Here is a 25470-nt window from a genome sequence, read left to right on the forward strand (position 1 = left end):
TATAACAAACACTTTGAACTTTGAACATATACAGTGGTGCTTGAAAGTTTGTGAACCCTTTAGAATTTTCTATAATTCTACATAAATATGACCTAAAACATCATCAGATTTTCACACAAGTCTGGAAAGTAGATAAAAGAGAACTCAATTAAACAAATGAAACAAAAATATTATACTTGGTCATTTATTTATTGAGGAAAATGATCTAATATTACATATCTGTGAGTGGCAAAAGTATGTGAACCTCTAGGATTAGCAGTTAATTTGAAGGTGAAATTAGAGTTAAGTGTTTGTCATCCCATTGATTGAAATCAGGTGTGAGTGGGCACCCTGTTTTATTTAAAGAACAGGGATCTATCAAAGTCTGATCTTCACAACACATGTTTGTGGAAGTGTATCATGGCACGAACAAAGGAGATTTCTGAGGACCTCAAAAAAAGCATTGTTGATGCTCATCAGGCTGGAAAAGGTTACTAAACCATCTCTAAAGAGTTTGGACTCCACCAATCCACAGTCAGACAGATTGTGTACAAATGGAAGAAATTCAAGACCATTGTTACCCTCCCTAGGAGTGGTTGACCAACAAAGGTCACTCCAAGAGCAAGGCGTGTAATAGTCGACGAGATCACAAAGGACCCCAGGGTAACTTCTAAGCAACTGAAGGCCTCTCTCACATTGGCTAATGTTAATGTTCATGAGTCCACCATCAGGAGAACACTGAACAACAACGGTGTGCATGGCAGGATTGCAAGGAGAAAGCCACTGCTCTCCAAAAAGAACATTGCTGCTCATCTGCAGTTTACTAAAGATCATGTGGACAAGCCAGAAGGCTATTGGAAAAATGTTTTGTGGACGGATGAGACCAAAATAGAACTTTTTGGTTTAAATGAGAAGTGTTATGTTTGGAGAAAGGAAAACTCTGCATTCCAGCATAAGAACCTTATCTCATCTGTGAAACATGGTGGTGGTAGTATCATGGTTTGGGCTTGTTTTGCTGCATCTGGGCCAGGACAGCTTGCCATCATTGATGGAACAATGAATCCTGAATTATCACAATGACTTCCAAAGGAAAATGTCAGGACATCTGTCCATGAACTGAATCTCAAGAGAAGGTGGGTCATGCAGCAAGACAACAACCCTAAGCACACAAGTCGTTCTACCAAAGAATGGTTAAAGAAGGATAAAGTTAATGTTTTGGAATGGCCAAGTCAAAGTCCTGACCTTAATCCAATTGAAATGTTGTGGAAGGACCTGAAGTGAGCAGTTCATGTGAAGAAACCCACCAAATCCCAGAGTTGAAGCTGTTCTGTACGGAGGAATGGGCTAAAATTCCTCCAAGCCGGTGTGCAGGACTGATCAACAGTTACCAGAAATGTTTAGTTGCAGTTATTGCTGCACAAGGGGGTCACACCAAATACTGAAAGCAAAGGTTCACATACTTTTGCCACCCACAGATATGTAATATTGGATCATTTTCCTCAATAAATAAATGACCAAGTATAATATTTTTGCCTCATTTATTTAACTGGGTTCTCTTTATCTACTTTTAGGATTTGTGTGAAAATCTGATGATGTTTTAGGTCATATTTACGCAGAAATATAGAAAATTCTAAAGGGTTCACAAACTTTCAAGCACCACTGTACTATGAGTAGAGAAAAACAAAATGGTGAAGCGTTTTGCTGAACCAACCAAGGACGAAATAAAAACTCTACTCGAAAACAAAACCACAAAAAATACAAAACAAGAGTGCTCCGAGAGCACAATATCCCCTGTTAGCAACTATTTCATTCAATTCAGTCGCATTTTACCAGAGTTATAGCATAGTTACTATGCTATAACTCTGGTAAAATGCGACTGAATTGAATGAAATTCCAATATGCACACTACCGACATACAGCAAAGAATCCTGTCAAGTTTCGTGAAATTCCATCAAAAATTGCAAGAGGAGTTGATTTCAGAAGGTGAGCACCCTTCCCGGGATGGACATCGCCACGACATAATCCCCCTTTGGGCCTTTCGGCCAGTGGGGGATAATAAAAAGCAACAAAATATGGAATAAAAGTATTTGATGGTAAGAATTTTTTTTCCCAAGAATTATTATTACAGCATTTTACACAAATTGCTCGTGTCATTTCACCAGTTTGTTTACATTCTAAGTGTAAATGATTTTGTCGGACATTTTGTAGAAAAGTTATCTCATCTCATTATCTCTAGCCGCTTTATCCTTCTACAGGGTCGCAGGCAAGCTGGAGCCTATCCCAGCTGACTACGGGCGAAAGGCGGGGTACACCCTGGACAAGTCGCCAGGTCATCACAGGGCTTAGAAAAGTTATTATTTATTGAATTTGCAAAAAAACAAAAATGCTCCGTTTCTCAAAATCCAGTGAATGTGGATAGAATAAAACAGCTATTCCACTCAATCTCATTGTATATGGCTTCCAGCCGACTCGGTGCTATGCGCCTTGTCAGCTATCGGCTCATGTACAACTTGATCTTGTGGAATAACTTAAGTATCAATGACAGGTCGGCATGATGTTTCACCCCTTAAATGCATGTCTTGAAGTGGTTTATTCCTCTTATACTACAGTACTTTGCCAGATAAGATTAAGTTAATGTTGTGGAATGCCTGTTAAACAATCTAGCTTCTGTTATTTACATTATAGCAGCTAAAGAAAAAAAAAAAACCCACACAAGACAACATGGGGTTATCACCATCCCCTGCCATGAGCATTTTATGAAGACCTCTCAACACTTACACCCTTATAAGCCCATTGCTTTAATACTGACTTATGATACCGTAAGTGCTATGACACCTTCATAAAAGGCTACCCAGCTTTTTTCAGTAGTATGAGCATGCAAAGTTTCATTGATGTACAGTAGCTTATGTAGTTTCTGAAAAAAAAAAAAAATTATCCAGACTGAGTCCACTTGTACAAAGTCCAATAATGAAAATCAAGGGCCATACCCCTGAAAATAATAATTTCTCGTAAATTATTTTCAAACTTGAATCAGATCATAAATAGTAGTATGAGCACGCAAAGTTTCGTTGATGTAGCTTATGTAGTTTCTGAGAAAACTTGTCCGTCTGTTTCAATCTGGACTCCATTCCTACTTCGTGGCAGGGGATAAAAAACCTCAAAATGCAATGTCTTTCTGAAGTGGTGGAAATTTTAAAGGAACAGCTTTACCTCGATTGCTACAAAGTGCTGACGCTGAAGACTCCTTCGATAAAATGTTAAACATCTCCATATAGAACATTTCTGTACATCAATACAATAATTATTAATTTACTTTGGTAAATACATTTTTAACCCATTTATTATTAGATTGGGTTACGTGGAGCATCTTGGCTTACAAGTCACTGTAAATTAGCTACAATATTTCTATAGTAACACATCAAAACATATCAGAAGTGTATTAATATAAGGCAGAACTACTGTCAGAGCTGCTGTTATACAAAATTAAATCAACATTTTCTGACCAATCAGATTTGAGAATTCAACAGCACCACAGTATAAACAACAATAATAAAAAAAACAACTGTATTTTCTCAAAACATACAAATGTGAAATGCTTCTTAAAAGATACTCGGCATCTTTCACATTAAAATGCATTCTTACGACAGATGACCATTCCTTACCATGGTTAGGATGAGGGGAAGAATAACAGCTGGAATGAGGCCCTCAAATCGGATTCCCATGAGAGCTAATAAGGATGGTGTAGGCTGTAATGTGGAAGACAGAAACAACATGAAAGCAACATCAAAGCAACACAGCGTTCGTACTGATGATTACTGAACCCTTCCCTAAAACATACAGTACCTCAAATACACTTTATAGATTAAACTACATGATATATGCTGACAGATTATTGCAATTAATCTTAAATTGGTACGTGAAACTTATGCCTAGTAATATTATTATTATCCCCATCCCTCACAATTTTGTTAGTTATCCTCTAGCCCTTTATCGGTATCTGACCACAGACGTTTTTGGGTGATCAACTGTTTCGCCACCCACAATTCAGATTAAAGGGGCTAGCTCACCCTTCCCAGAATCCTCTGAATCAAGTAGCAAGTCGCCATTTTCTATGTAAGCGTTCTTCCAAATACAATCTGCGATAATCCGGCAACATCCTAGGCCATAAATCTCAAATTGGTACACGAAACTGAAGATATTTTCTATCCATCTATACAGCATATTTTAAATACCTTCGACCAATCCAGTTTGTTTTTCTATGGTTATTCCGTCATAATAGACACAAACCGGCCTCGGATGTCTCTCGCACGGCTGCAAAGAAACGCCATATTTGGTTCAAATAAGGCATATTTTCTTCAAAGCTTCCACACAAGACACAAAGAGGAAGAAAAAAGTTCGAGTTGTGTTTCTAAGGGATCATCAACAGTGAATCTGCGGAGGTTTTTCTGAACAGGGAACTAGCAGGTAGTGGTTATGCGTTTTTAAAACAAAAAAACAATAAATTGGATTCTGGGAAGGAGGAAGAGTCAGCCCTTTTAATGCTGGGATCAGACTACACAATATTTTTTATTTCAGGATGGTCACCATGTCAGATGAGACAATCATAGTGCCGTAAATTTTTGCAGTATCTTGGTCGGGAGACCGGCAATGCTACAGGTTTGACCCCTCATCATTCATGTCATGTCATTTGGGAGGAGAGCCAAGAAATTGTCAATCATGACTATCAAGGACTACACTGTAGGATTTGTCAAACTAGGCAAGAAAATATAAAAAATTAATGATATGCTAGACTTTTCAGCAGTGTGTCATGGGGGTGTCCCAGATGTCAGAATCTCTGTTCTTTAGTTCCATTACACTATAAGGCCCATTCATCGTTCCCAACATTCATATTCAGGCCTGATGCTGGAAATTTGTTGGTCTCACAACAAAATCACGTAAAAATCAGGTTGAATTTGTGTAGTCTGATCCCGGAATTAGGCGTTTAAATATTTCAGCAATTCTCCTGCTACACGCGTACCAGTATCACTTCTCAGATCCAGCACCCAAATAATATCTGCTCAGACAGAGTGCAAGTAAGAGGAAGGTGTGCCTAATAAACTGTGTACATGTGTTTAGGTATACAGCCGTATTAACTATTTGTATTTTTACAAAAACGCAAGCAATTATAACAACTCTGTAAGAAACAACATTTCTTGTACAGTATTCAGAACACAAGCAATCAGTTATTCAATTTAGGATTCAGTTGTTGAAGAGGCATATATAATTAAACCAATATACACCTGTGGCAGTGGAGACGTGGTTGAGCGCCAGTTGGTGAATGGAGGGCGAGGCCAGGGAAGGTAAGTGGCAAAGTGATCGCACCTGTGTCTTATTAATGATGTGTGTGTGTGTGTGTGTGTGTGTCTCCGTCTGTCTGTCTCTTGCAGTGACAGACACACGAGGAAGTGTCTCATGGTGAGAGGAAGCAAAAAGGAGGACAGCTTCCCTGTGCGCCATTATATATGTGTGTGCGCGCGCGCATGTGCTTTTAATCTGAAAAGACAAGAAGCGTGAATAAAATAAGTGTTTCTGGAGTTCACCCATCTGTCACAGTGCTTCAGTGTTCCGCGCCACTACAGGGACTGTTACAGCAACATATACCTTACGTTAATAATTATCTCTCTAGCCGCTTTATCCTGTTCTACAGGGTCGCAGGCAAGCTGGAGCCTATCCCAGCTGACTACGGGCGAAAGGCGGGGTACACCCTGGACAAGTCGCCAGGTCATCACAGGGCTGACACATAGACACAGACAACCATTCACACTCTCATTCACACCTACGCTCAATTTAGAGTCACCAGTTAACCTAACCTGCATGTCTTTGGACTGTGGGGGAAACCGGAGCACCCGGAGGAAACCCACGCGGACACGGGGAGAACATGCAAACTCCACACAGAAAGGCCCTCGCCGGCCACGGGGCTCGAACCCAGGACCTTCTTGCTGTGAGGCGACAGCGCTAACCACTACACCACCGTGCTGCCCCACGTTAATAATTAATGTTCAGCAAATATTTACTCATCTGTGCTGCATAGTCAATATAAAGCCTTTACTACTTCAGAGATGTTCATACATTCTAAATAATAGAATGCAGACTGTTGTGTTAAAACTTATTGTGAAGCCCAAACTTAAGATCTTCTCACCTGAATGCCTGTGAACTCTTTCCATCCCCACACAAAGAGTGGAGACAAAGCTGACACAATCAGCACACTCGTGAAACGCCTCTTTATCACTGACGGGTTGTCCCTTGTAATAAATACACACACAAAATCAAACAATACAGAGTAATATGTTGTATTTTCATAGCTAACACTTTGGAAAAATAGTTAACAACAATTGTTCCAGTATGAAATTTGCTTTGTGTGCCTGTGGATCTCTCAGCAAATTAGTTTTGCTTAACCTTCAAGGCAAACTCCAAAACATCCATCCTCTTTATTCACAATAAAGAAATATATAATGACTCCCTTCTGTGCTGGGAGAGGAGATTTGTTCTCTGATTGGCATTGTACATTGTTCAATTTAATTTTAACAGTTTTATTCTGTTTTTATCTACTAGAGTGGCAGCTACAATTATCAACACCTTAACGATCTTTCGGCCATTGCAAAAGTAGAAAAGACTTCCAATACATAAATTGTGCATGAATAATTACTCAAACTTCTACTGGGGGGGGGTAAGTTGATTCCCGATTACTTAGCATATCAGATCAGGTGACACCGTTCCACAATTATCGACACCCAGATAATTATTTATTAAAATAAATAAAATAAAATATTGGTATGTGGTATTAACAAAACAGTTTTTATTAAAAATGTGTTTTACACAGACTTATATTTAGTACAAAATATCTATTATATAAATATATCTTTGTCGGTGTTTACGTAAATGAAGTAATTCTAATGTTTGTAAACAAATGAACTGATGTTTAACCTGTCAAAAAATCTTTTTGTTCCACTTTCCACGTATTTTCGTAGATCACATTTTGTTAATCATTCGTTGTTTGTATTAATTTCTGGTTTTGTAGTTTACCAATAAATGTCAACAGGCACCTGACATTGTAACCGCATGGAAATCCAGGTCAAAGGTGGCATGACATTCCTCGAACCAAAATATAAAATGTCTGCTGATATTGTAATATGTGGTAGATATTTACAACAAACTGCAAAAAAATATATATATATTATATATATATTTTTTTTTTTTCTGAATGGAATAGAAAAATCTGAATATTTCAAGCATGTAATTTTTTTATATTCTAGGAATTTAATTCTGGTCTAATTCTATTTATTACAACAGGATTCCAAATACTCTATAAACATTCCATTCTGTTATGAATCAGAAAAAATATATATAAAAATCATAGCACTCTTTAAGTACTTCATCTACTTCAACAATGTTACACAAAGTTCGATCCATAACAGTTGTAAATGTCACTTAATTCCACAGGGTGTCGATAATGATGGACACCGGTGAATGTGATCACTATTATCGACACCTCACGTGATTCTCAAACGTGCGTTTAGATACAAAATGGCGACTGTCAAACGAAAGAGTAAGAAACAAAGTAGGTTTCGACAAGGAGATCATAAAATATCTGTGAATTTGATCAGTAAAAACATGTCCATGATCTTTCCACCATGCTTACCTGCGATGATAACATCCGGGTTTTCCTCAAATTGTTGATCGTGCTTAAAAAAAAAAATAAAAAATCCATCTCAGGTAACAAGCGGTGTCATCAGACGACAAGATCAAAGGGCAGGTCTTCTGATTGATCAATTAACCAATAATAACTGTTGTAACTGAAACTCACCTTTGTAAAATTGTTTTTACTGGTAAATCTGAAAAGGCGTCGATAATTATGGACTGTTGATAATTGTAGCTGCTGCTCTAGTATAGTTTGTGCATTTTATATATTTGCAAATGCTTTCAAACCTACCTCATTGTCTGGTTTGTGGAACGTCTGTGTGTTTGGTGATTTATGAGAATTTTCTGATGCAACACTGAAATATCCCTTTGGGGATTAATAAAGTAATCATATCAATCAATCAATCTGTCTGTCTGTCTGTCTGACAGTCATGACGAAACCAAAATGCCTAGCTCAATGGCTATCCAAGACATTTGGTAGCACATAGTACAGATCAAGGTTCTTGATCAGTTAACACCCATACAAACACACATGGTTTCCTGCAGCTTTACACTGCGATTTTAAGGGTGAACACCACGGTGATGGGCCTCATCAAGGACAACGGTGAGTCAGCCTACAGGGAGGAGGTGGACCGCCTGGCTATGTGGTGCAGCAAGAACAACCTGCTGCTCAATACCAATAAGACCAAGCAGCTCATCATGGACTTCAGGAGGAATGCTGACACACACACACACACCCATCCACATCAACGGTGCAGCAATGGAGCGTGTGACCAACTTCAAACTCCTGGGGATCCACATCTCACAGGACCTCACCTGGACAACCAACTGCTCCAACCTGGTCAAGAAGGCTCACCAGCGTCTCTTTTTCTTGAGGACTCTGAAGAAAAACCACCTCTCTTTAGACATCCTGGTGAACTTCTACTGCTGTACCATCGAGAACATCCTAACCAACTGTATTACAGACTGGTATGGGAACTGCTCTGTCTCGGACCGGAAGGTACTGCAGAGGGTGGTGAAAAAATAAAAAATAAAAAAAATAAATAAATCACCCAGCGTGTCGTGGGAGCCTCACTTCCTGCTATTGAGGACATCTACAGGAAGCAATGTCTCAGGACAGCCATAAACATCAACAAAGACTCGTCACCCAGCACACAAATTGCTCACTCTCCTGCCCTCTGGAAGGCACTACAGGAGCCTTCGGACTAAAACCACCAGGTTCAGCAATAGTTTTTTTTCCTTCAGCTGTCTCGCTGCTGAACTCCACCCCCCATAGTCCCCCTCCCCCACACCCCCCCAACAAACTGAATTGACTTGAACTGACTTCACTGCACTATCACCATTTGCACTACTGTTTATTCATACCACATTTTGTATATTGCAAATATCTATACCATATCATACCATTGCACTATAGTACATTTATACATACTGTAAATATCTATCATATCATTATACCATTCTCAGCAAAAGTGAAAGGTAAGATGTATAAGACAGTAGTGAGACCAGCTGTGATGTATGGATTGGAGACCGTACCCTTAACGAAGAGACAGGAGGCAAAGTTGGAGGTGGCGGAGTTGAGGATGTTAAAGTGCCATTCCACCATTGGATGTATTCTTTGGCATAAAATACAATATATTTTATGACAACATGACTAGACAGAGAAATCTTTTAGCTTCAAAGTGATATATCAAACAATTTTTTGACAACGACAAGTATATTAATTTTGCGACCAAAGTCACCTACCCTTTTAATTTCTGCGCGGTAGTGAAACGTGATGTCATCGGCAGGTTCCCCTTCTTGTGTACCACGTGTCGGTCTATTTTTAGACCAGGAAACCCCCAAAGTGAGAGAGTCATTTCTCCTCGTATATGGGGGCCAAAAAAAATTGCGAAAAATGAGTTAATCTTTCAGTTAGCTGGATTTATTGGTATTAGCTAGATTTATTGGTATTATTTTTATCGCGTTCTATCCGCCATTGCTGATAATATGTGCCACGTCACACGGTACACAAAAAGGGGAACCTGCCGATGACATCACGCGTGGAAATTAAAAGGGTAGGTGACTTTGGTCGCAAAATTAATATACTTGTCGTTGTCAAAAAATTATGTTTGATATATCATTTTGAAGCTAAAAGATTTCTCTATCTAGTGATACCATTTATATATGTTGTCAAAATATATTGTATTTTATGCCAAAGAATACATCCAATGGTGGAATGGCACTTTAAGGTTTGCGATGGGAGTGACAAGGTTGGACAGGATAAGGAACGAGCACATCAGAGGGACAGCACATGTAGAGAGCTTGGGAATTAAGCTAAGAGAGAGAGACGAGACTGAGATGGTATGGGCACATCCTGAGAAGAGATGCAGAGCATGCTGGAAGGAGAACGGAGCTGCCAGGCACACGAAAACAAGGAAGGCCAAAGAGGAGATACATGGATGTGGTGAGAGAGGACATGAAAGTGGTAGAGAAGGATGCGGAAGACAGGGAGCAATGGGGACGAAAGATCCGCTGTGGCGACCCCTAATCAGGAGCAGCCAGAAGATGATCATTATACCATTCCATACCCTGTAATTCCTGTACATTTATTTTTGTATATTACACTTTACTGCTATGCACTTCTGGTTAGATGCAATCTGCATTTCATTGCCTTGTACCCGTGACATGTGCAATGACCAAGTTGAATCTAATCTAATCGCCGCCTTCTTTAGGCTGCTCCCGATTAGGGGTCGTCACAGCGGATCTTTCGTCTCCATTGATCCCCGTCTTCCGCATCTTTCTCTACCACACCTGCCACTTTCATGTCCTCTCTCACCACATCCATGTATCTCCTCTTTGGCCTTCCTCGTTTTCGTGTGCCTGGCAGCTCCATCCTCAACATTCTCCTTCCAACATGCTCTGCATCTCTTCTCAGGATGTGCCCATACTGTACCATCTCAGTCTCATCTCTCTTAGCTTAATTCCCAAGCTCTCCACATGTACTGTCCCTCTGATGTGCTCGTTCCTTATCCTGTCCAACCTCCCATCGCAAACCTTAACATCCTCAACTCCGCCACCTCCAACTTTGCCTCCTGTCTCTTCGTTAAGGGTTATTACTCCCGAAATAAGAGAACTGATGCAGCAGCGATGTTCATAAACTCACATGTCAGACCTCCAATCCTCGCGACTGGGAAGCCTACAGGGTCATACGCCGCAAGGTCAAGTCAGAGATTAGATTATCAGAAACACAGCTGATTAGGAATGAAATCACCAAGAACAGAGAGAACAAAACCTCAATCTGGAAGACCGTTCGTAGCTGCTTGAATCCTGGCGGACACTCTACAGTGCCGTATTTACGTGACTGTATTGAGGTTGCCAATTAATTTAATCAGTTTTTCATATCTGTTGGTGAAAATGCCACCATAAAAGCAAAAACACTTGCACAAGATTATAACCTTCCATCCATTGAGACTGTGAACCCTCCAGCAGCAGACATTAGAGATAGTGATAACAGTTTTGTATTTGCTGAGGTTTCTCAAGAGCTAGTCAGGGATACCATCAGGAACATGCCGACAAAGAAAGCCCCTGGTTATGATAAAGTAGGCATGAATGCAATTAAAGCTATAAAGTCTATAAAGCGCAAATTTGATCATATAACGGCAACTCTTAAGGAACTTAAGCATTTGCCTGTGTCAGATTTATTAGCCACAAGAGACGCAGTACTGATTCACTTCCTAAGGCAATTTCTAATTCTTCATCAGTGTCTGTATTTAAGCGGAATTTGAAGTCGCAGTATTTGGAAAGGTGGTTGAGCGCAAATTGAATTGATAAATATAGTATATTTATTAATATATTTATATATTTATAGTATATTTATTATAGTTATAGTCTTTTTTTAGCCTTTTAATATATTTTTCTTAGATTAATATTTTTAGCTTTTTGATTAGATTTTATCATAGTTTACATTTAAAATTTATGATTATTATTTGTAATTAGAAATATTTATGATTAGATTTTTTGTAAATTAGGTATGAAGATCCCGTGTTTGGGAACCTAATAAAGCTTAATGTATTGTAAGGGTACGGTCTCCAATCCATACATCACAGCTGGTCTCACTACCGTCTTATACATCTTACCATTCACTTTTGCTGGGACTTTCCTATCACAAATGACTCCCCAAATCCTTCTCCAACTGCTCCACCCTGCCTGCACTCTCTTTCTCACCTCACTATCGCAGCCCCCATTTTCCTGCACGGTTGACCCCAGGTACTTGAATTCACCAACTTTCTTTACGTCTACTCCTTGCATCTTCACTACACTCTCATCCCCATTCTCATTGATGCACATGTATTCTGTTTTGCTACTGCTCACCTTCATTCCTCTTCGTTCCAATGCATACCTCCATCTCTCCAAACCCAACTCAACCTCCTTTTTACTTTCACCACATATCACAATATCATCCGCAAACATCATGTTCCATGGTGACTCTTGCCTCACTTCATCCATCAAGCTATCCATCACTATGGCAAACAAGAAAGGACTCAAAGCAGATCCTTGATGAAGTCCCACCTTCACCTTGAACCATTCAGTCGTTCCAACTGCACACCTCACTGCTGTTTCACTGTTCTCATACATGTCTTGCACTGCTCTAATATACTTCTCATTCACTCCACACTTTCTCATACAATACCATAACTCATCTCTCGGCACTCTATCGTATGCCTTCTCCAGGTCTACAAACACACAATGTAGCTTTCTCTGGCCTTCCCTGTACTTCTCCATTAACATTCTTAAAGCAAAAATTGCATCCAACATGCTCTTCCTTGGCATAAACCCGTACTGCTGTTCACAGGTTGCTACCTCTCTTTTCAATCTCGCCTCCAATACCCTTTCCTATACCTTCATGGTGTGGCTCATCAATTTTATCCCTCTGTAATTACTGCAGCTCAGTACATCTCCCTTATTCTTGTATATTGGGACTAGCACACACTTTCTCCATTCACTTGGCATTTTCTCATTCTCTAAGATCTTATTAAACAATCTCGTTAGAAGGGTCAAATATAGACCCTTATTTTGATCTATTTTTCCCTGAACGACAGGGAAGGCTTAACCCTTCTAGCCCATTTATTAAAGCTGAATTCCAGTCTGACCAATTCACTCACTTTCAGTCAATGCTGATGTGTAACCCTTATTTATTTTCACCTTATTTTAAACTGCCTATGAACAGGCTTGTAGTCCTCGAGTCCAGGATTCGGACTCGAGTCCGACTCGTGCCCTAATTTTAAGGACTCGTGACTTGACTTGGACTTGAGCACTGATGACTTGGACTCAAGCATTAACTGCATTTGGATCAATTTTATTCCTCTGTAATTACTGCAGCTCTGTACATCTCCCTTATTCTTGTATATTGGGACTAGCACACTCTCCATTCATTTGGCATTATCTCATTAAAAGGGTCAAATATAGACCCTCAATTTGATCTATTTTTCCCTGAACGACAGGGAAGGCTTAACCCTTCTAGCCCATTTATTCAAGCTGAATTCCAGTCTGACCAATTCACTCACTTTCAATCAATGCTGATGTGTAACCCTTATTTATTTTCACCTTATTTTAAACTGCCATGAACAGGCTTATAGTCCTTGAGTCCAGGATTCGGACTCGAGTCCGACTCGTGCCCTAATTTTAAGGACTCGTGACTTGACTTGGACTTGAGCACTGATGACTTGGACTCAATTTTATTCCTCTGTAATTACTGCAGCTCTGTACATCTCCCTTTTTCTTGTATATTGGGACTAGCGCACACTTTCTCCATTCATTTGGCATTATCTCATTAGAAGGGTCAAATATAGACCCTCAATTTGATCTATTTTTCCCCTGAACAACAGGGAAGGCTTAACCCTTTTTTTTTTTTAAAGATTTTTTGGGGGCTTTTTCCACCTTTATTGGATAGGACAGTGTAGAGACAGGAAATGAGCAGGAGAGAGACAGGGAGGGATCGGGAAATTACCTCGGGTCGGAATCGAACCCTGGGTCCCCGGATTTATGGTATGGCGCCTTATCCACCTGAGCCACGACGCCCCCAGGCTTAACCCTTCTAGCCCATTTATTCTAGCTGAATTCCAGTCTGACCAATTCACTCACTTTCAATCAATCAATGCTGATGTGTAACCCTTATTTATTTTCACCTTATTTTAAATTGCCTATGAACAGGCTTGTAGTCCTCGAGTCCAGGATTCGGACTCGAGTCCGACTCGTGCCCTAATTTTAAGGACTCGTGACTTGACTTGGACTCATGCATTAACTGCATTTGGATCAATTTTATTCCTCTGTAATTACTGCAGCTCTGTACATCTCCCTTATTCTTGTATATTGGGACTAGCACACTTTCTCCATTCATTTGGCAGGTTCTCATTCTCTAGGACCTTAAACAAACAAGTTAATAAGAGATTGTCCTCTAATCTAATCTAATCTAGTTGCAAAACTTGCCTCACATCAAAATTGGTGATTTCTCTTTCCAGAGGATAGAGGTGGGAAATAATATTAAACCTCAGAAAAAGAAAAAAAAATGCAAAAAAGACTCTTCTACCCATGAACTCAAGCAGCACCCTCAGGGACAGCACAGAGAGTAAATAAACACAATGTTCTTTCTAGCTGTCATTTTCACTAGAAGCAGATTAGTGTAGCAGCATCTGAGGACATGGGCTGAGCAAACAATACCTTGGTAAGTCACTTTTCCAGACGTATAAACTTCCAACATAGGAACATGCGAGCAGTAAACAGGACAGTACAGAGATCCAGCAGAGTCCATCAGGAGGAACAAACTCATCACCTCTGCTGCGGATCTGCTGTGAACTCAAACCCGGCATCAAATCATCGTCCTCTGGCATGGCGAACCGAACACACTGCAGACTCCAGACGATCCGAGACTAACGTTTTTCGATCCTTAAACACGACAGATGTGTTTAATGATGCGGCTCTAACGCGTTGTTCGGTACTTCCCAAGCTACAAGTTAAAGCCTGGCACTTGGGCGCCATTAAGTGACGTCATTAATGTGCGTCTGTCTTTTTAAGCAGGCGGGTGCGTCATTAGCGTGTCAGACAAATCACATTTTACTTTATTATTATTATTATTATTATTTAGTAGTAGTACAACAGTGATAATGTCTACACTGTTTAAAAATAAGTAAAGGTTTAGCCTATAAGCCCAAAGGGGTTTTTTCCCTGCTAAAGCCTGTCCTACAACAATATGTTCCAAGTTAAAAGGAAAAACAAACAAACAGTATTTCCAAGTAAAACCCCTTTAGAAAGATAGAACCGTTAACCAGTAACATAAACCGTCAGTATCCATCCATCATCCGTAACCGCTTATCCTGTCCTACAGGGTCGCAGGCAAGCTGGAGCCTATCCCAGCTGACTATGGGTGAAAGGCGGGGTACACCCTGGACAAGTCGCCAGGTCATCACAGGGCTAACACATAGAGACAAACAATCATTCACACTCACGGTCAATTTAGAGCCACCAATAAGCCTAACCTGCATGTCTTTGGACTGTGGAGGAAACCCACACAAACACGGGGAAAACATCCAAACTCCACACAGAAAGGCCCTTGCCAGCTGCTGGGCTCAAATCCAGGACCTTCTTGCTGTGAGGCGACAGTGCTAACCACTACACCACCATGCCGCCCCTTCTATTCATCCATCCATCCCTCCCTTATCTGTAGCCGCTTTATCCTGTTCTACAGGGTCACAGGCAAGCTGGAGCCTATCCCAGCTGACTATGGGTGAGAGGCGGGGTACACCCTGGACAAGTCGCCAGGTCATCGCAGGGCTAACACATAGAGACAAACAAAAATTCACACCTACGGTCAATTTAGAGTCACCAGTTAACCTAACCTGCATGTCTTTGGACTGTGGGGGAAACCGGAGCACCCGGAGGAAACCCACGCGGACACGGGGAGAACATGCAAACTCCACACAGAAAGGCCCTCGTCGGCCACAGGGCTCGAACCCGGACCTTCATGCTGTGAGGCGATAGTGCTAACCACTACACCACCGTGCCGCCCTGTACATAGATTGCACTGATAAAATAGTATAAACAGAATATAAACAGAATTGTATTGGTTCTGTACAGTATGTACACAGATTGCACTAAAAATAAAAAAAGCTGTTCAGCATATTTGATTTGGCATAGATTTTACACAGGATCCCCTTGCTGACTCTACCTAATCTATCCGTGCTTGGGACCGGCACTAAGTATTGCTGGGTTTCACATGACGTCACATCCGCCTCATTAGTTATTCAAAACTTTAGCTGGTGGTCTACCAAAGCTCAGTTGACAAAGCGTTTGTATGAAGAAGATGCATTGCTCGCAGGAAAAATGCCATACGCTTGTATTGTTTTAGGTTGTTCGAATCAATCAAACTGATAAAAGTTTCTTCAGGGTTCCCCGTGAACTCATAAAAAAGGGAGACCGAACACAGGATTTCACAAAAAGACGTCGAGAAAGGTGGCTTTCGAATCTCTCATTGAAATCAAAGGGAGCCGAGTCGAAAGAAAGAAAGCACAACTTTAGAGCCACCAGTTAGCCTAACCTGCATGTCTTTGGACTGTGGGGGAAACCGGAGCACCCGGAGGAAACCCACGCAGACACGGGGAGAACATGCAAACTCCACACAGAAAGGCCCTCACCGGCGACTGAGCTCGAACCAAGGACCTTCTTGCTGTGAGGCAACAGTGCTAACCACTACACCACCGTGCCGCCCCTTCTATTCATATACCACTGAAATACAGGCTGGTAGTAAAAGGTAAACTACAACAACAACAAATAATAATAATTAGATTAGATTAGATTAGATTAGATTAGATTAGATTAGATTAGATTAGATAAAACTTTTAGATTAGATAAAACTTTATTGATCCCTTTGGGTGGGTTCCCTCAGGGAAATTAATAATAATAATATAGTTTTACCTTTGCTTTTGTTGTTATGAAAGTCACATGGATGGATCTCAGTAGACTATAAAAGCACACACAGACTTGATTAAACAATCTGAAGAACAGAATATGAAACCTGAGTAGCTTTGACTGTGTACACTTGTTGGTTCCAGCACCTCTTGAGATTTTCATGCTCTACAGTCTCTAGAGATGTTGTTGCAATAAAGAAAAACATCCAGTGTGTGTCAGATGTGTGAGTTAAAACACCTTGTTAATAAGAGAAGCCAGGTGAGAATGTTAAAGGCAACAGAAAGTCCAATAATACTCTTTTTCTCACTGCATTGTTATTGTGGAAGAGAGCACTCCCATCAGAAAAGAAATATTTCATCAAAGCTAATCAGTCAAAATACCGAGTTTGTAATCAATAAGAAATAGCAGTGACCCTTCAATATGAGGAGAGAAGTGGAGCTAAATGCCTTTTACAGCATTACAGAGCCACTGTTTTGTTTTAGTGTTTGTTTGTTTGTTTGTTTGTTGAGGAGGGGCTGTCCTTGATTTTTTTCCCTTTAATTTGTTCATATCTTTAAAATCCTAATTAGAAGCCCTTATTAAACTTAGAAACTATCCAAAGGAACCTCAAACCTTTAAAGGGTTCTTTTCTTTCCTTAGACTTTTGCCCTGGCAGTGCATCTCTGCAGATGTATATGAGTAATGACAAGAATACAGAGTCATCTATATCCCCCGCTCTATATACCAACTAAATACCAAGTTTCAAAATATTATGTGTCACATTTTTCAAGTTCTGCTGCAGGAAATCAACCTTACCTCTTTACACTGACCTCAGCAGCCCATGGCATAAACCCACCGGACCTTTGGTCCAGGTGAGCTAAAAATTAAAATTTCTCACATTTCTTAGTATCAAAAGGCACATATACATTACATCAACATATATACAGTGGGGCAAAAAAGTATTTAGTCAGCCACCAATTGTGCAAGTTCTCCCACTTAAAAAGATGAGAGAGGCCTGTAATTTTCATCATAGGTACACTTCAACTATGAGAGACAGAATGGGGGGAAAGAATCCAGGAAATCACATTGTAGGATTTTTAATGAATTAATTGGCAAATTCCTCGGTAAAATAAGTATTTGGTCACCTACAAACAAGCAAGATTTCTGGCTCTCACAGACCTGTAACTTCTTCTTTAAGAGGCTCCTCTGTCCTCCACTCGTTACCTGTATTAATGGCACCTGTTTGAACTCATTATCAGTATAAAAGACACCTGTCCACAACCTCAAACAGTCACACTCCAAACTCCACTATGGCCAAGACCAAAGAGCTGTCAAAGGACACCAGAAACAAAATTGTAGACCTGCACCAGGCTGGGAAGACTGAATCTGCAATAGGTAAGCAGCTTGGTGTGAAGAAATCAACTGTGGGAGCAATTATTAGAAAATGGAAGACATACAAGATCACTGATAATCTCCCTCGATCTGGGGCTCCACGCAAGATCTCACCCCGTGGGGTCAAAATGATCACAAGAGCGGTGAGCAAAAATCCCAGAACCACACGGGGGGACCTAGTGAATGACCTGCAGAGAGCTGGGACCAAAGTAACAAAGGCTACCATCAGTAACACACTACACCACCAGGGACTCAAATCCTGCAGTGCCAGACGTGTTCCCCTGCTTAAGCCAGTACATGTCCAGGCCCGTCTGAAGTTTGCTAGAGAGCATTTAGATGATCCAGAAGAGGACTGGGAGAATGTCATATGGTCAGATGAAACCAAAATAGAACTTTTTGGTAAAAACTCAACTTGTCGTGTTTGGAGGAGAAAGAATGCTGAGTTGCATCCAAAGAACACCATACCTACTGTGAAGCATTGGGGTGGAAACATTATGCTTTGGGGCTGTTTTTCTGCAAAGGGACCAGAATGACTGATCAGTGTAAAGGACAGAATGAATGGGGCTATGTATCGTGAGATTTTGAGTGAAAACTTCCTTCCATCAGCAAGGGCATTGAAGATGAAACGTGCCTGGGTCTTTCAGCATGACAATGATCCCAAACACACCGCCCGGGCAACGAAGGAGTGGCTTCATAAGAAGCATTTCAAGGTCCTGGAGTGGCCTAGCCAGTCTCCAGATCTCAACCCCATAGAAAATCTTTGGAGGGAGTTGAAAGTCCGTGTTGCCCAGCGACAGCCCCAAAACATCACTGCTCTAGAGGAGATCTGCATGGAGGAATGGGCCAAAATACCAGCAACAGTGTGTGAAAACCTTGTGAAGACTTACAGAAAACATTTGACCTCTGTCATTGCCGACAAAGGGTATATAACAAAGTATTGAGATGAACTTTTGTTATTGACCAAATACTTATTTTCCACCATAATTTGCAAATAAATTCTTTAAAAATCAGATAATGTGATTTTCTGGATTTTTTTTTCTCATTTTGTCTCTCATAGTTGAGGTATACCTGTGATGAAAATTACAGGCCTCTCTCATCTTTTTAAGTGGGAGAACTTGCACAATTGGTGACTGACTAAATACTTTTTTGCCCCACTGTACCAACTGTCAAGACCATACCACTCATAGTTTTCAAGTTCTGCTCCAGAAATAAAACCTACCCCTAAGACTAACCTGAGAGACTAAGTCTGAAATTGTTTCCATGGAAACATGAAAAATTAAAATTTCTCAAATTTCTTAGTATGAAAAAGCACATCTACATCACCTTGTTAACATGTATACCAAGTTTCAAATCCATATCATGAATAGTTTTGGATATATGCTCCAGAAACAAACATTGCTCTTAGAAACTAAGTCAAAATCTATTTTTTATGTAAAAATTTAAAAAATACTTTTTTTCAAAAATCCAAAATAGCAAAAGGCACCAGTTCACATGTTGCTTGATATGTATACAAAGTTTCATGAAGATATCTTCAGTAGTTTTAAAGATATGGCCCGTAAACGAAAATGTGACCAGATGGACAGACGGATAGACGGACGGACGGAACCCATTTCTATATCCCCTGCCAAACCTTGTTTGGGCAGGGGATAAAAAAATATGAACGAGCACTGAATGAAAATAAACTGTGCACAATGCAAATATAGTGCATTGGTAGTTCAAGGTTGAGTGCAAAAAAAAAATAGAACAGTACAATCTGATAGCTGAATTGAGAAAGAGTTCCTTTCTGCATCAAGGAGAAGCTCAGTGTGATCCACTTCACATTGATTATCTCATGAAGAAGACAAGAATGACTGTAAATGATGACTGGGACCTTGACCGGTGTTCTCCAGTCTGAAAAATACAATAATGTATATTATAATACAATAATGTTCCAACTGTCAGCTTGAATGTATGGAATAACTAAGATACTACTAGGCTGTCGCCATCTAAATCAACTTGGTGAATTATGATGCAGTACTTGTAATAGATATACAGAAAACATACAGCAAACCTTCACCTGGACCTTCTCGCCAAAAGCAGTGCAGGTCCTGAATGACAAAACTTGATAATCTAGGGGGTGATAATGTGGTATTCACAGATCCACAACTACACACATGGGTGGTGTGAAACACCTGGATAATATATGACATCAGTGAGGAACAGGATTCACCTTAGAATTATAGTGCTTATAGATGAATACTGCACTCACACCACTGGATAACCTGTCATTTTTATAGAATAAGGAAATAGTGCACAGTGAGATGCAGGGACCTTTAATAGACTTTCTAGCAGTTCACTTTTAAATTGACACACCACAATAGGGGCTGGACTTGTCTACTCTGTTAGGACTGGGACTGTTTTGGCCTCTAGAGGCCACTGTTATTTCCTTTTCTGGTCATGTTTGTTTTGGGCCTCTAGAGGTCACCACTGTGTTCTGTGTTTTGTTTTTGTCTTATTGCCTGTTTCCTGCCCCGCCCTGTCCTTAATTAGTTTGTGTATAAATACCCCTCTGTTTGTTCCCTTGTCAGGAAATCTTTTTCCTATGTTATGCTGTTAGTGCTAGTTCCCTCTGTCCCATGTACCTTGCCTGTGTCTTTGTATTCTTGGTTTTTGCTTCTTTCTTTTTGGACTTTGTGGATTTTGTTTTTGACCTTTTTGATCTTCTGAGCATTTGAGTTTTTGCCTTTTTTCTTATTTGGATTTTGGACTTTGTACCTTTGGATATTTTTATTTTTGGTTTATCTTCTGAGCTTTGGATTATTCTTTTTGTTTTTTCCCTTAGATTGTACATAGTGTAAATAAACTGGTTTTGATACCTTTCTACTTCCGCCTCATGCCTCTGCACTTGAGTCATTCCCCTGGTGGCCTAGTGGGGGTTTGCTGGATTATCACACCAGCGAACCAGGTTCGAATCCCAGCAAAACCCTAACAGAAAGACTCTGTCATGACCGACTCAGCAGAGGCTTCTTCATCTGTCTACCCGGCCAACGGTCTAACACGCCTCAGATCCACCATGGACACTCATGGACGGACTCTCGCAAGCCAACGTGAGACCCTTGCTCGCCACGAGGTACTGCTTCAGCAGATTGGGAGAACCCTGGCACAGCTGACTTCTCTGCCCCCATCTCCTCTGTCTGCTCCTGCTCCACCATCTGCTCTTGCTCCAGTGCCTCCTGCCATGCTGCCTTCTTCACCTCGCGAACCCAGCCTTCCTGCACCACAGAGGTATGATGGCAAGCACAGTGAGTGTCGAGAGTTCCTTACCCAGTGTCAACTCACCTTTGAGCTTCAGCCTACCACCTACACTACGGATCGCCGCAAGATTGCCTTTGTGATAACCTTGTTAGCTGGTAAGGCATGAGCCTGGGCTACTGCTATCTGGCAGAGACAGGGACCTGAGTGCTCTGATTTCCAGCTGTTTACTGAGGAGATGCTGTGTGTCTTTGATCAAGCAGACATCAGTAAAGACGCAGCCAGAAAGCTCATGTCCATCCGGCAAGGGGGAAGCGTCGCAGACTACGCCATCTTGTTCCGGACGCTCGCAGCAGTAAGTGGATGGAACGAGACTGCCCTGGTGTCAGCCTTCCACCATGGTCTGTCTGACCCCATCAAAGACGGTCTGGCTTCTATCGGATGCCCAAGTGACCTCGAAACACTGATCTCACATTCTACTCGTCTGGACAACAGGATGAGAGAATGCCGCCAAGTCCTGGACCTCCCTGCCTCTCCCTGGAGCCCGTCTACCTCTTCCAGTGACTGTCCAGAACCCATGCAAGTGGGCCGTACTCGCCTCTCTGCATCTGAGAGGGAGCGCAGAAGGAGGGACAAGTGCTGCATCTACTGTGGCAAGCCTGGTCACTTCCGAGCATCATGTCCCGAACTCTCGGGAAAAGGACCGCCCCGTCCAGCCGAGGGAGGGTTGTGACGGGGCCTACCCTCTCTCCCGGACTCCCTGGCCAAGGAATCTACATCCCGGTCTCCATCTCCTGGGGTGAGTCCGTCCACTCTTGTCAAGCTTTGTTAGACTCAGGGGTGGCTGGAAACTTTATGGATATTCACTTCGCCCAAAGTATCAATGTCCCGACTGCGCCTCTTGAAGTCCCACTGTCTGTGTCTGCCCTCGATGGTCAAACGTTAGGTGATGGAAGAGTCACCCAAGTTACTTCTCCAGTCTTCCTCCAGTCTCAAGGTCACAAGGAAGAAATATCCCTGCACCTGATTCCTTCACCTGAGTTCCCAGTTATTCTAGGTCTTCCTTGGCTTACCCACCACAACCCTCGTATAGACTGGGTCACTAGCCAGGTTGTGGAATGGGGCCCTGCGTGCCATGCCTCTTGTCTGCTCTCTAGCTCTCCTGTGTCTCCTGCCGAGCCCCCTGATCTCACCGAGCTATCTCAAGTTCCCACAGAGTACTGGGATTTGAAGGAGGTATTCAGCAAGAGCAGGGCCGCCGTTCTTCCTCCGCACCGGGCCTACGACTGTGCCATCGACTTGCTCCCTGGGACTACCCCTCCTCGTGGCCCACTGTTTTCCCTCTCTCAGCCAGAACACAAGGCCATGGAGGAATACCTCAAAGACGCCCTGGTCTCTGGGTTCATTCGACCCTCCACCTCACCTGCTGGTGCCAGCTTCTTCTTTGTCGGCAAGAAGGATGGGGGGCTCCGACCATGTATTGACTACAGGGGCCTGAACAAGATCACTGTGTGCAACCGATATCCCCTTCCACTGATGTCCACAGCATTCGACCTGCTCCAAGGCACCACCATCTTCACCAAGTTGGACCTACGGAACGCATACCACCTCATCCGTATCCGACAGGGAGACGAGTGGAAGACTGCCTTTAACACCCCGTCTGGGCACTACGAATACCAGGTGATGCCCTTCGGACTCACCAACGCACCAGCTGTTTCTCAGGCCCTAATCAACGACATCTTGAGGGACATGATTAACCTGTACATTTTTGTCTACCTCGACGACATCCTTATCTTTTCCAAGACCATGCAGGAGCACCGCCACCATGTCCGCCAGGTTCTCCAGAGGCTGCTACAGAACAATCTGTTCGCCAAGGCCCAGAAATGCAAATTTCATGTTCCCGAGGTCTCCTTTCTGGGTTTTATTGTACGGACAGGCTAACTCCAAATGGACCCAGCCAAGACCCTGGCCGTCCGGGACTGGCCCACTCCCAAGTCCGTCAAAGAGGTTCAGCGGTTCTTAGGATTTGCTAACTTCTACCGCAAATTTATCAGGAACTTTAGTTCTGTAGCAGCACCCATGTCGGACCTCACCAAAGGGACAGGTGGCTCTTATGTCTGGTCTCTTCAGGCGGAACAGGCATTCAAAGACCTCAAGGACTGCTTCTGCACGGCACCCATTCTGGTCCTCCCGGACACCTCCCAACCATTCATCGTGGAGGTGGACGCCTCAGACAGTGGTGTCGGCGCGGTGCTCTCTCAACGTTCGGAAGGAAAGCTGCACCCCTGTGCTTACTTCTCCCACCGCCTGAGTCCTGCGGAGTCCCGGTATGATGTGGGGGATCGAGAACTGCTAGCGGTCAAACTGGCCCTTGAGGAGTGGAGGCACTGGCTGGAGGGAGCGCAACATCCATTCCTGGTTTGGATGGACCACAAGAACCTGGAGTACCTCCAGCAAGCCAAGAGACTGAACCCACGACAGGCTAGGTGGGCCCTGTTTTTCAGTCGGTTTGACTTCACCCTATCGTACTGCCCCGGCTCCAAGAACACCAAACCTGATGCACTGTCCAGGCTGTTCTCTGACACTAACAGGGAGAGTGAAGTTGGGCCCATCATCCCTATATCCCGGATTGTGGCTCCTGTCCGCTGGGGTATTGAGGAGACCGTTCTACAAGCTCAACGCCGGGACCCTGATCCTGGGACAGGGCCACCGGACCTCCTGTACATCCCTCGTCAAGTCTGGGCCAAGGTTCTCCAGTGGGGTCACTCTTCCCCTCTCACCGCCCACCCGGGAGCTCGGAGGACCCTGGACTTCCTGAAAAGACGCTTCTGGTGGCCTAACATGGAGAAGGAAGTGAGGTCATTCATCCTGTCCTATGAGGTCTGCACCAGAACCAAGAACCCGCGACAGCGTCCCCAGGGTCTCCTGCATCCTCTGCCTATTCCCCGGCGTCCCTGGTCCCACGTGGCAGTCGACTTCATCACGGGTCTCCCTGAGTCTCAAGGTAACACTGTCATATTGGTCATAGTGGACAGATTCTCCAAGGCCTGCCACTTTATTCCACTGTGCAAACTCCCCTCTGCCCTTGACACTGCTAAATTGTTGTTCACTCATGTCTTCCGAGTTTTTGGTCTCCCTCAGGACATCGTCTCTGACCGGGGGCCCCAGTTCTCCTCCCGAGTATGGCACGGCTTCTGCAAGAGCATTGGGGCCACTGCCAGCCTCTCCTCTGGGTTCCACCCCCAGTCCAATGGCCAGACGGAGAGGCTCAACCAGGACCTGGAAACCACCCTGCGAGGCTTGGCTATGGATAACCCAACATCGTGGAGCACCTGGCTGCCATGGGCAGAGTATGCCCACAACACCCTGCAGTCATCGGCCACCAAGCTGTCGCCGTTCCAGTGCCAATTCGGGTTCCAGCCACCTCTGTTCCCGGACCAGGAGGAGGACGCTGGGGTGCCCTCGGTCAACCATTACGTGAGATGGTGTCGCAAGACCTGGAGCAAGGTCAGGAGGACACTCATCCAGACCTCCAGTACCAACCAGACTCAGGCCAACCGCCATAGGAGACCTGCCCACACTTTCCGCCCTGGGCAGTGGGTTTGGCTGTCCACCAAGGACCTTCCGCTGCGGGTGGAGAACTGCAAGCTTGCTCCTCGCTACACTGGCCCCTTCAAGGTTGTACGCAGAGTTAACCCTGTCTCCTACCGGCTCCAGTTACCACGTACGCTAAGGATCAACCCCACATTCCATGTTTCCCTGTTGCGGCCCGTACTGACGTCCACGTATGCCCCTGCCCCAGGAACCCCCCGCCCCCCCGCATCTTCCAGGGTCAGACTGTGTTCACCATGCGCCGCCTGCTGGACTCCCGCCGGGTTCGCGGGGGCCTCCAATATCTTGTGGACTGGGAGGGCTATGGTCCTGAGGAGCGCTGCTGGGTCCCAGCTCGGGACGTACTCAATAAAGAACTTTGTCGGGACTTCCATTCGGCCCATGCTGATCATCCTGGGAACATCAGGAGACGCTCTTAGAGGGGGGGGTCCTGTTAGGACTGGGACTGTTTTGGCCTCTAGAGGCCACTGTTATTTCCTTTTCTGGTCATGTTTGTTTTGGGCCTCTAGAGGTCACCACTGTGTTCTGTGTTTTGTTTTTGTCTTATTGCCTGTTTCCTGCCCCGCCCTGTCCTTAATTAGTTTGTGTATAAATACCCCTCTGTTTGTTCCCTTGTCAGGGAGTCTTTTTCCTATGTTATGCTGTTAGTGCTAGTTC

At 43.1% G+C, this 25470-nt stretch overlaps 2 protein-coding genes across 4 annotated transcripts in view; one reads left to right on the top strand and one right to left on the bottom strand.

Moving 5' to 3' along the window:
* rce1a (Ras converting CAAX endopeptidase 1a) overlaps window positions 1–14659 on the bottom strand; it is a 33786-nt gene extending 19127 nt beyond the window's left edge. For 2 of the 3 annotated variants that reach the window (XM_060933682.1, XM_060933673.1), the window contains exons 1-3: window positions 14356–14659; window positions 6158–6260; window positions 3642–3725 (exon numbers count right to left, since the gene is read on the bottom strand). In XM_060933682.1, coding sequence (XP_060789665.1) covers window positions 3642–3725; window positions 6158–6260; window positions 14356–14525 — 357 coding nt within the window. In that variant the 5' untranslated portion in view covers window positions 14526–14659. Of the gene's footprint in view, window positions 1–3641; window positions 3726–6157; window positions 6261–7657; window positions 7978–14355 lie in introns of those variants that run through there. The other variant, XM_060933692.1, reaches the window with a different exon arrangement.
* The window catches only part of peli3 (pellino E3 ubiquitin protein ligase family member 3), a 59894-nt gene continuing 48733 nt past the window's right edge, over window positions 14310–25470 (top strand). The window contains exon 1 of the mRNA XM_060933631.1: window positions 14310–14359. The gene's annotated coding sequence lies outside the window, so the exon portion shown is untranslated. The remainder of the gene's footprint in view (window positions 14360–25470) is intronic.

The sequence above is a fragment of the Neoarius graeffei genome, chromosome 1 (genome assembly GCF_027579695.1).
Source record: "Neoarius graeffei isolate fNeoGra1 chromosome 1, fNeoGra1.pri, whole genome shotgun sequence".
Lineage (NCBI taxonomy): Eukaryota > Metazoa > Chordata > Actinopteri > Siluriformes > Ariidae > Neoarius > Neoarius graeffei.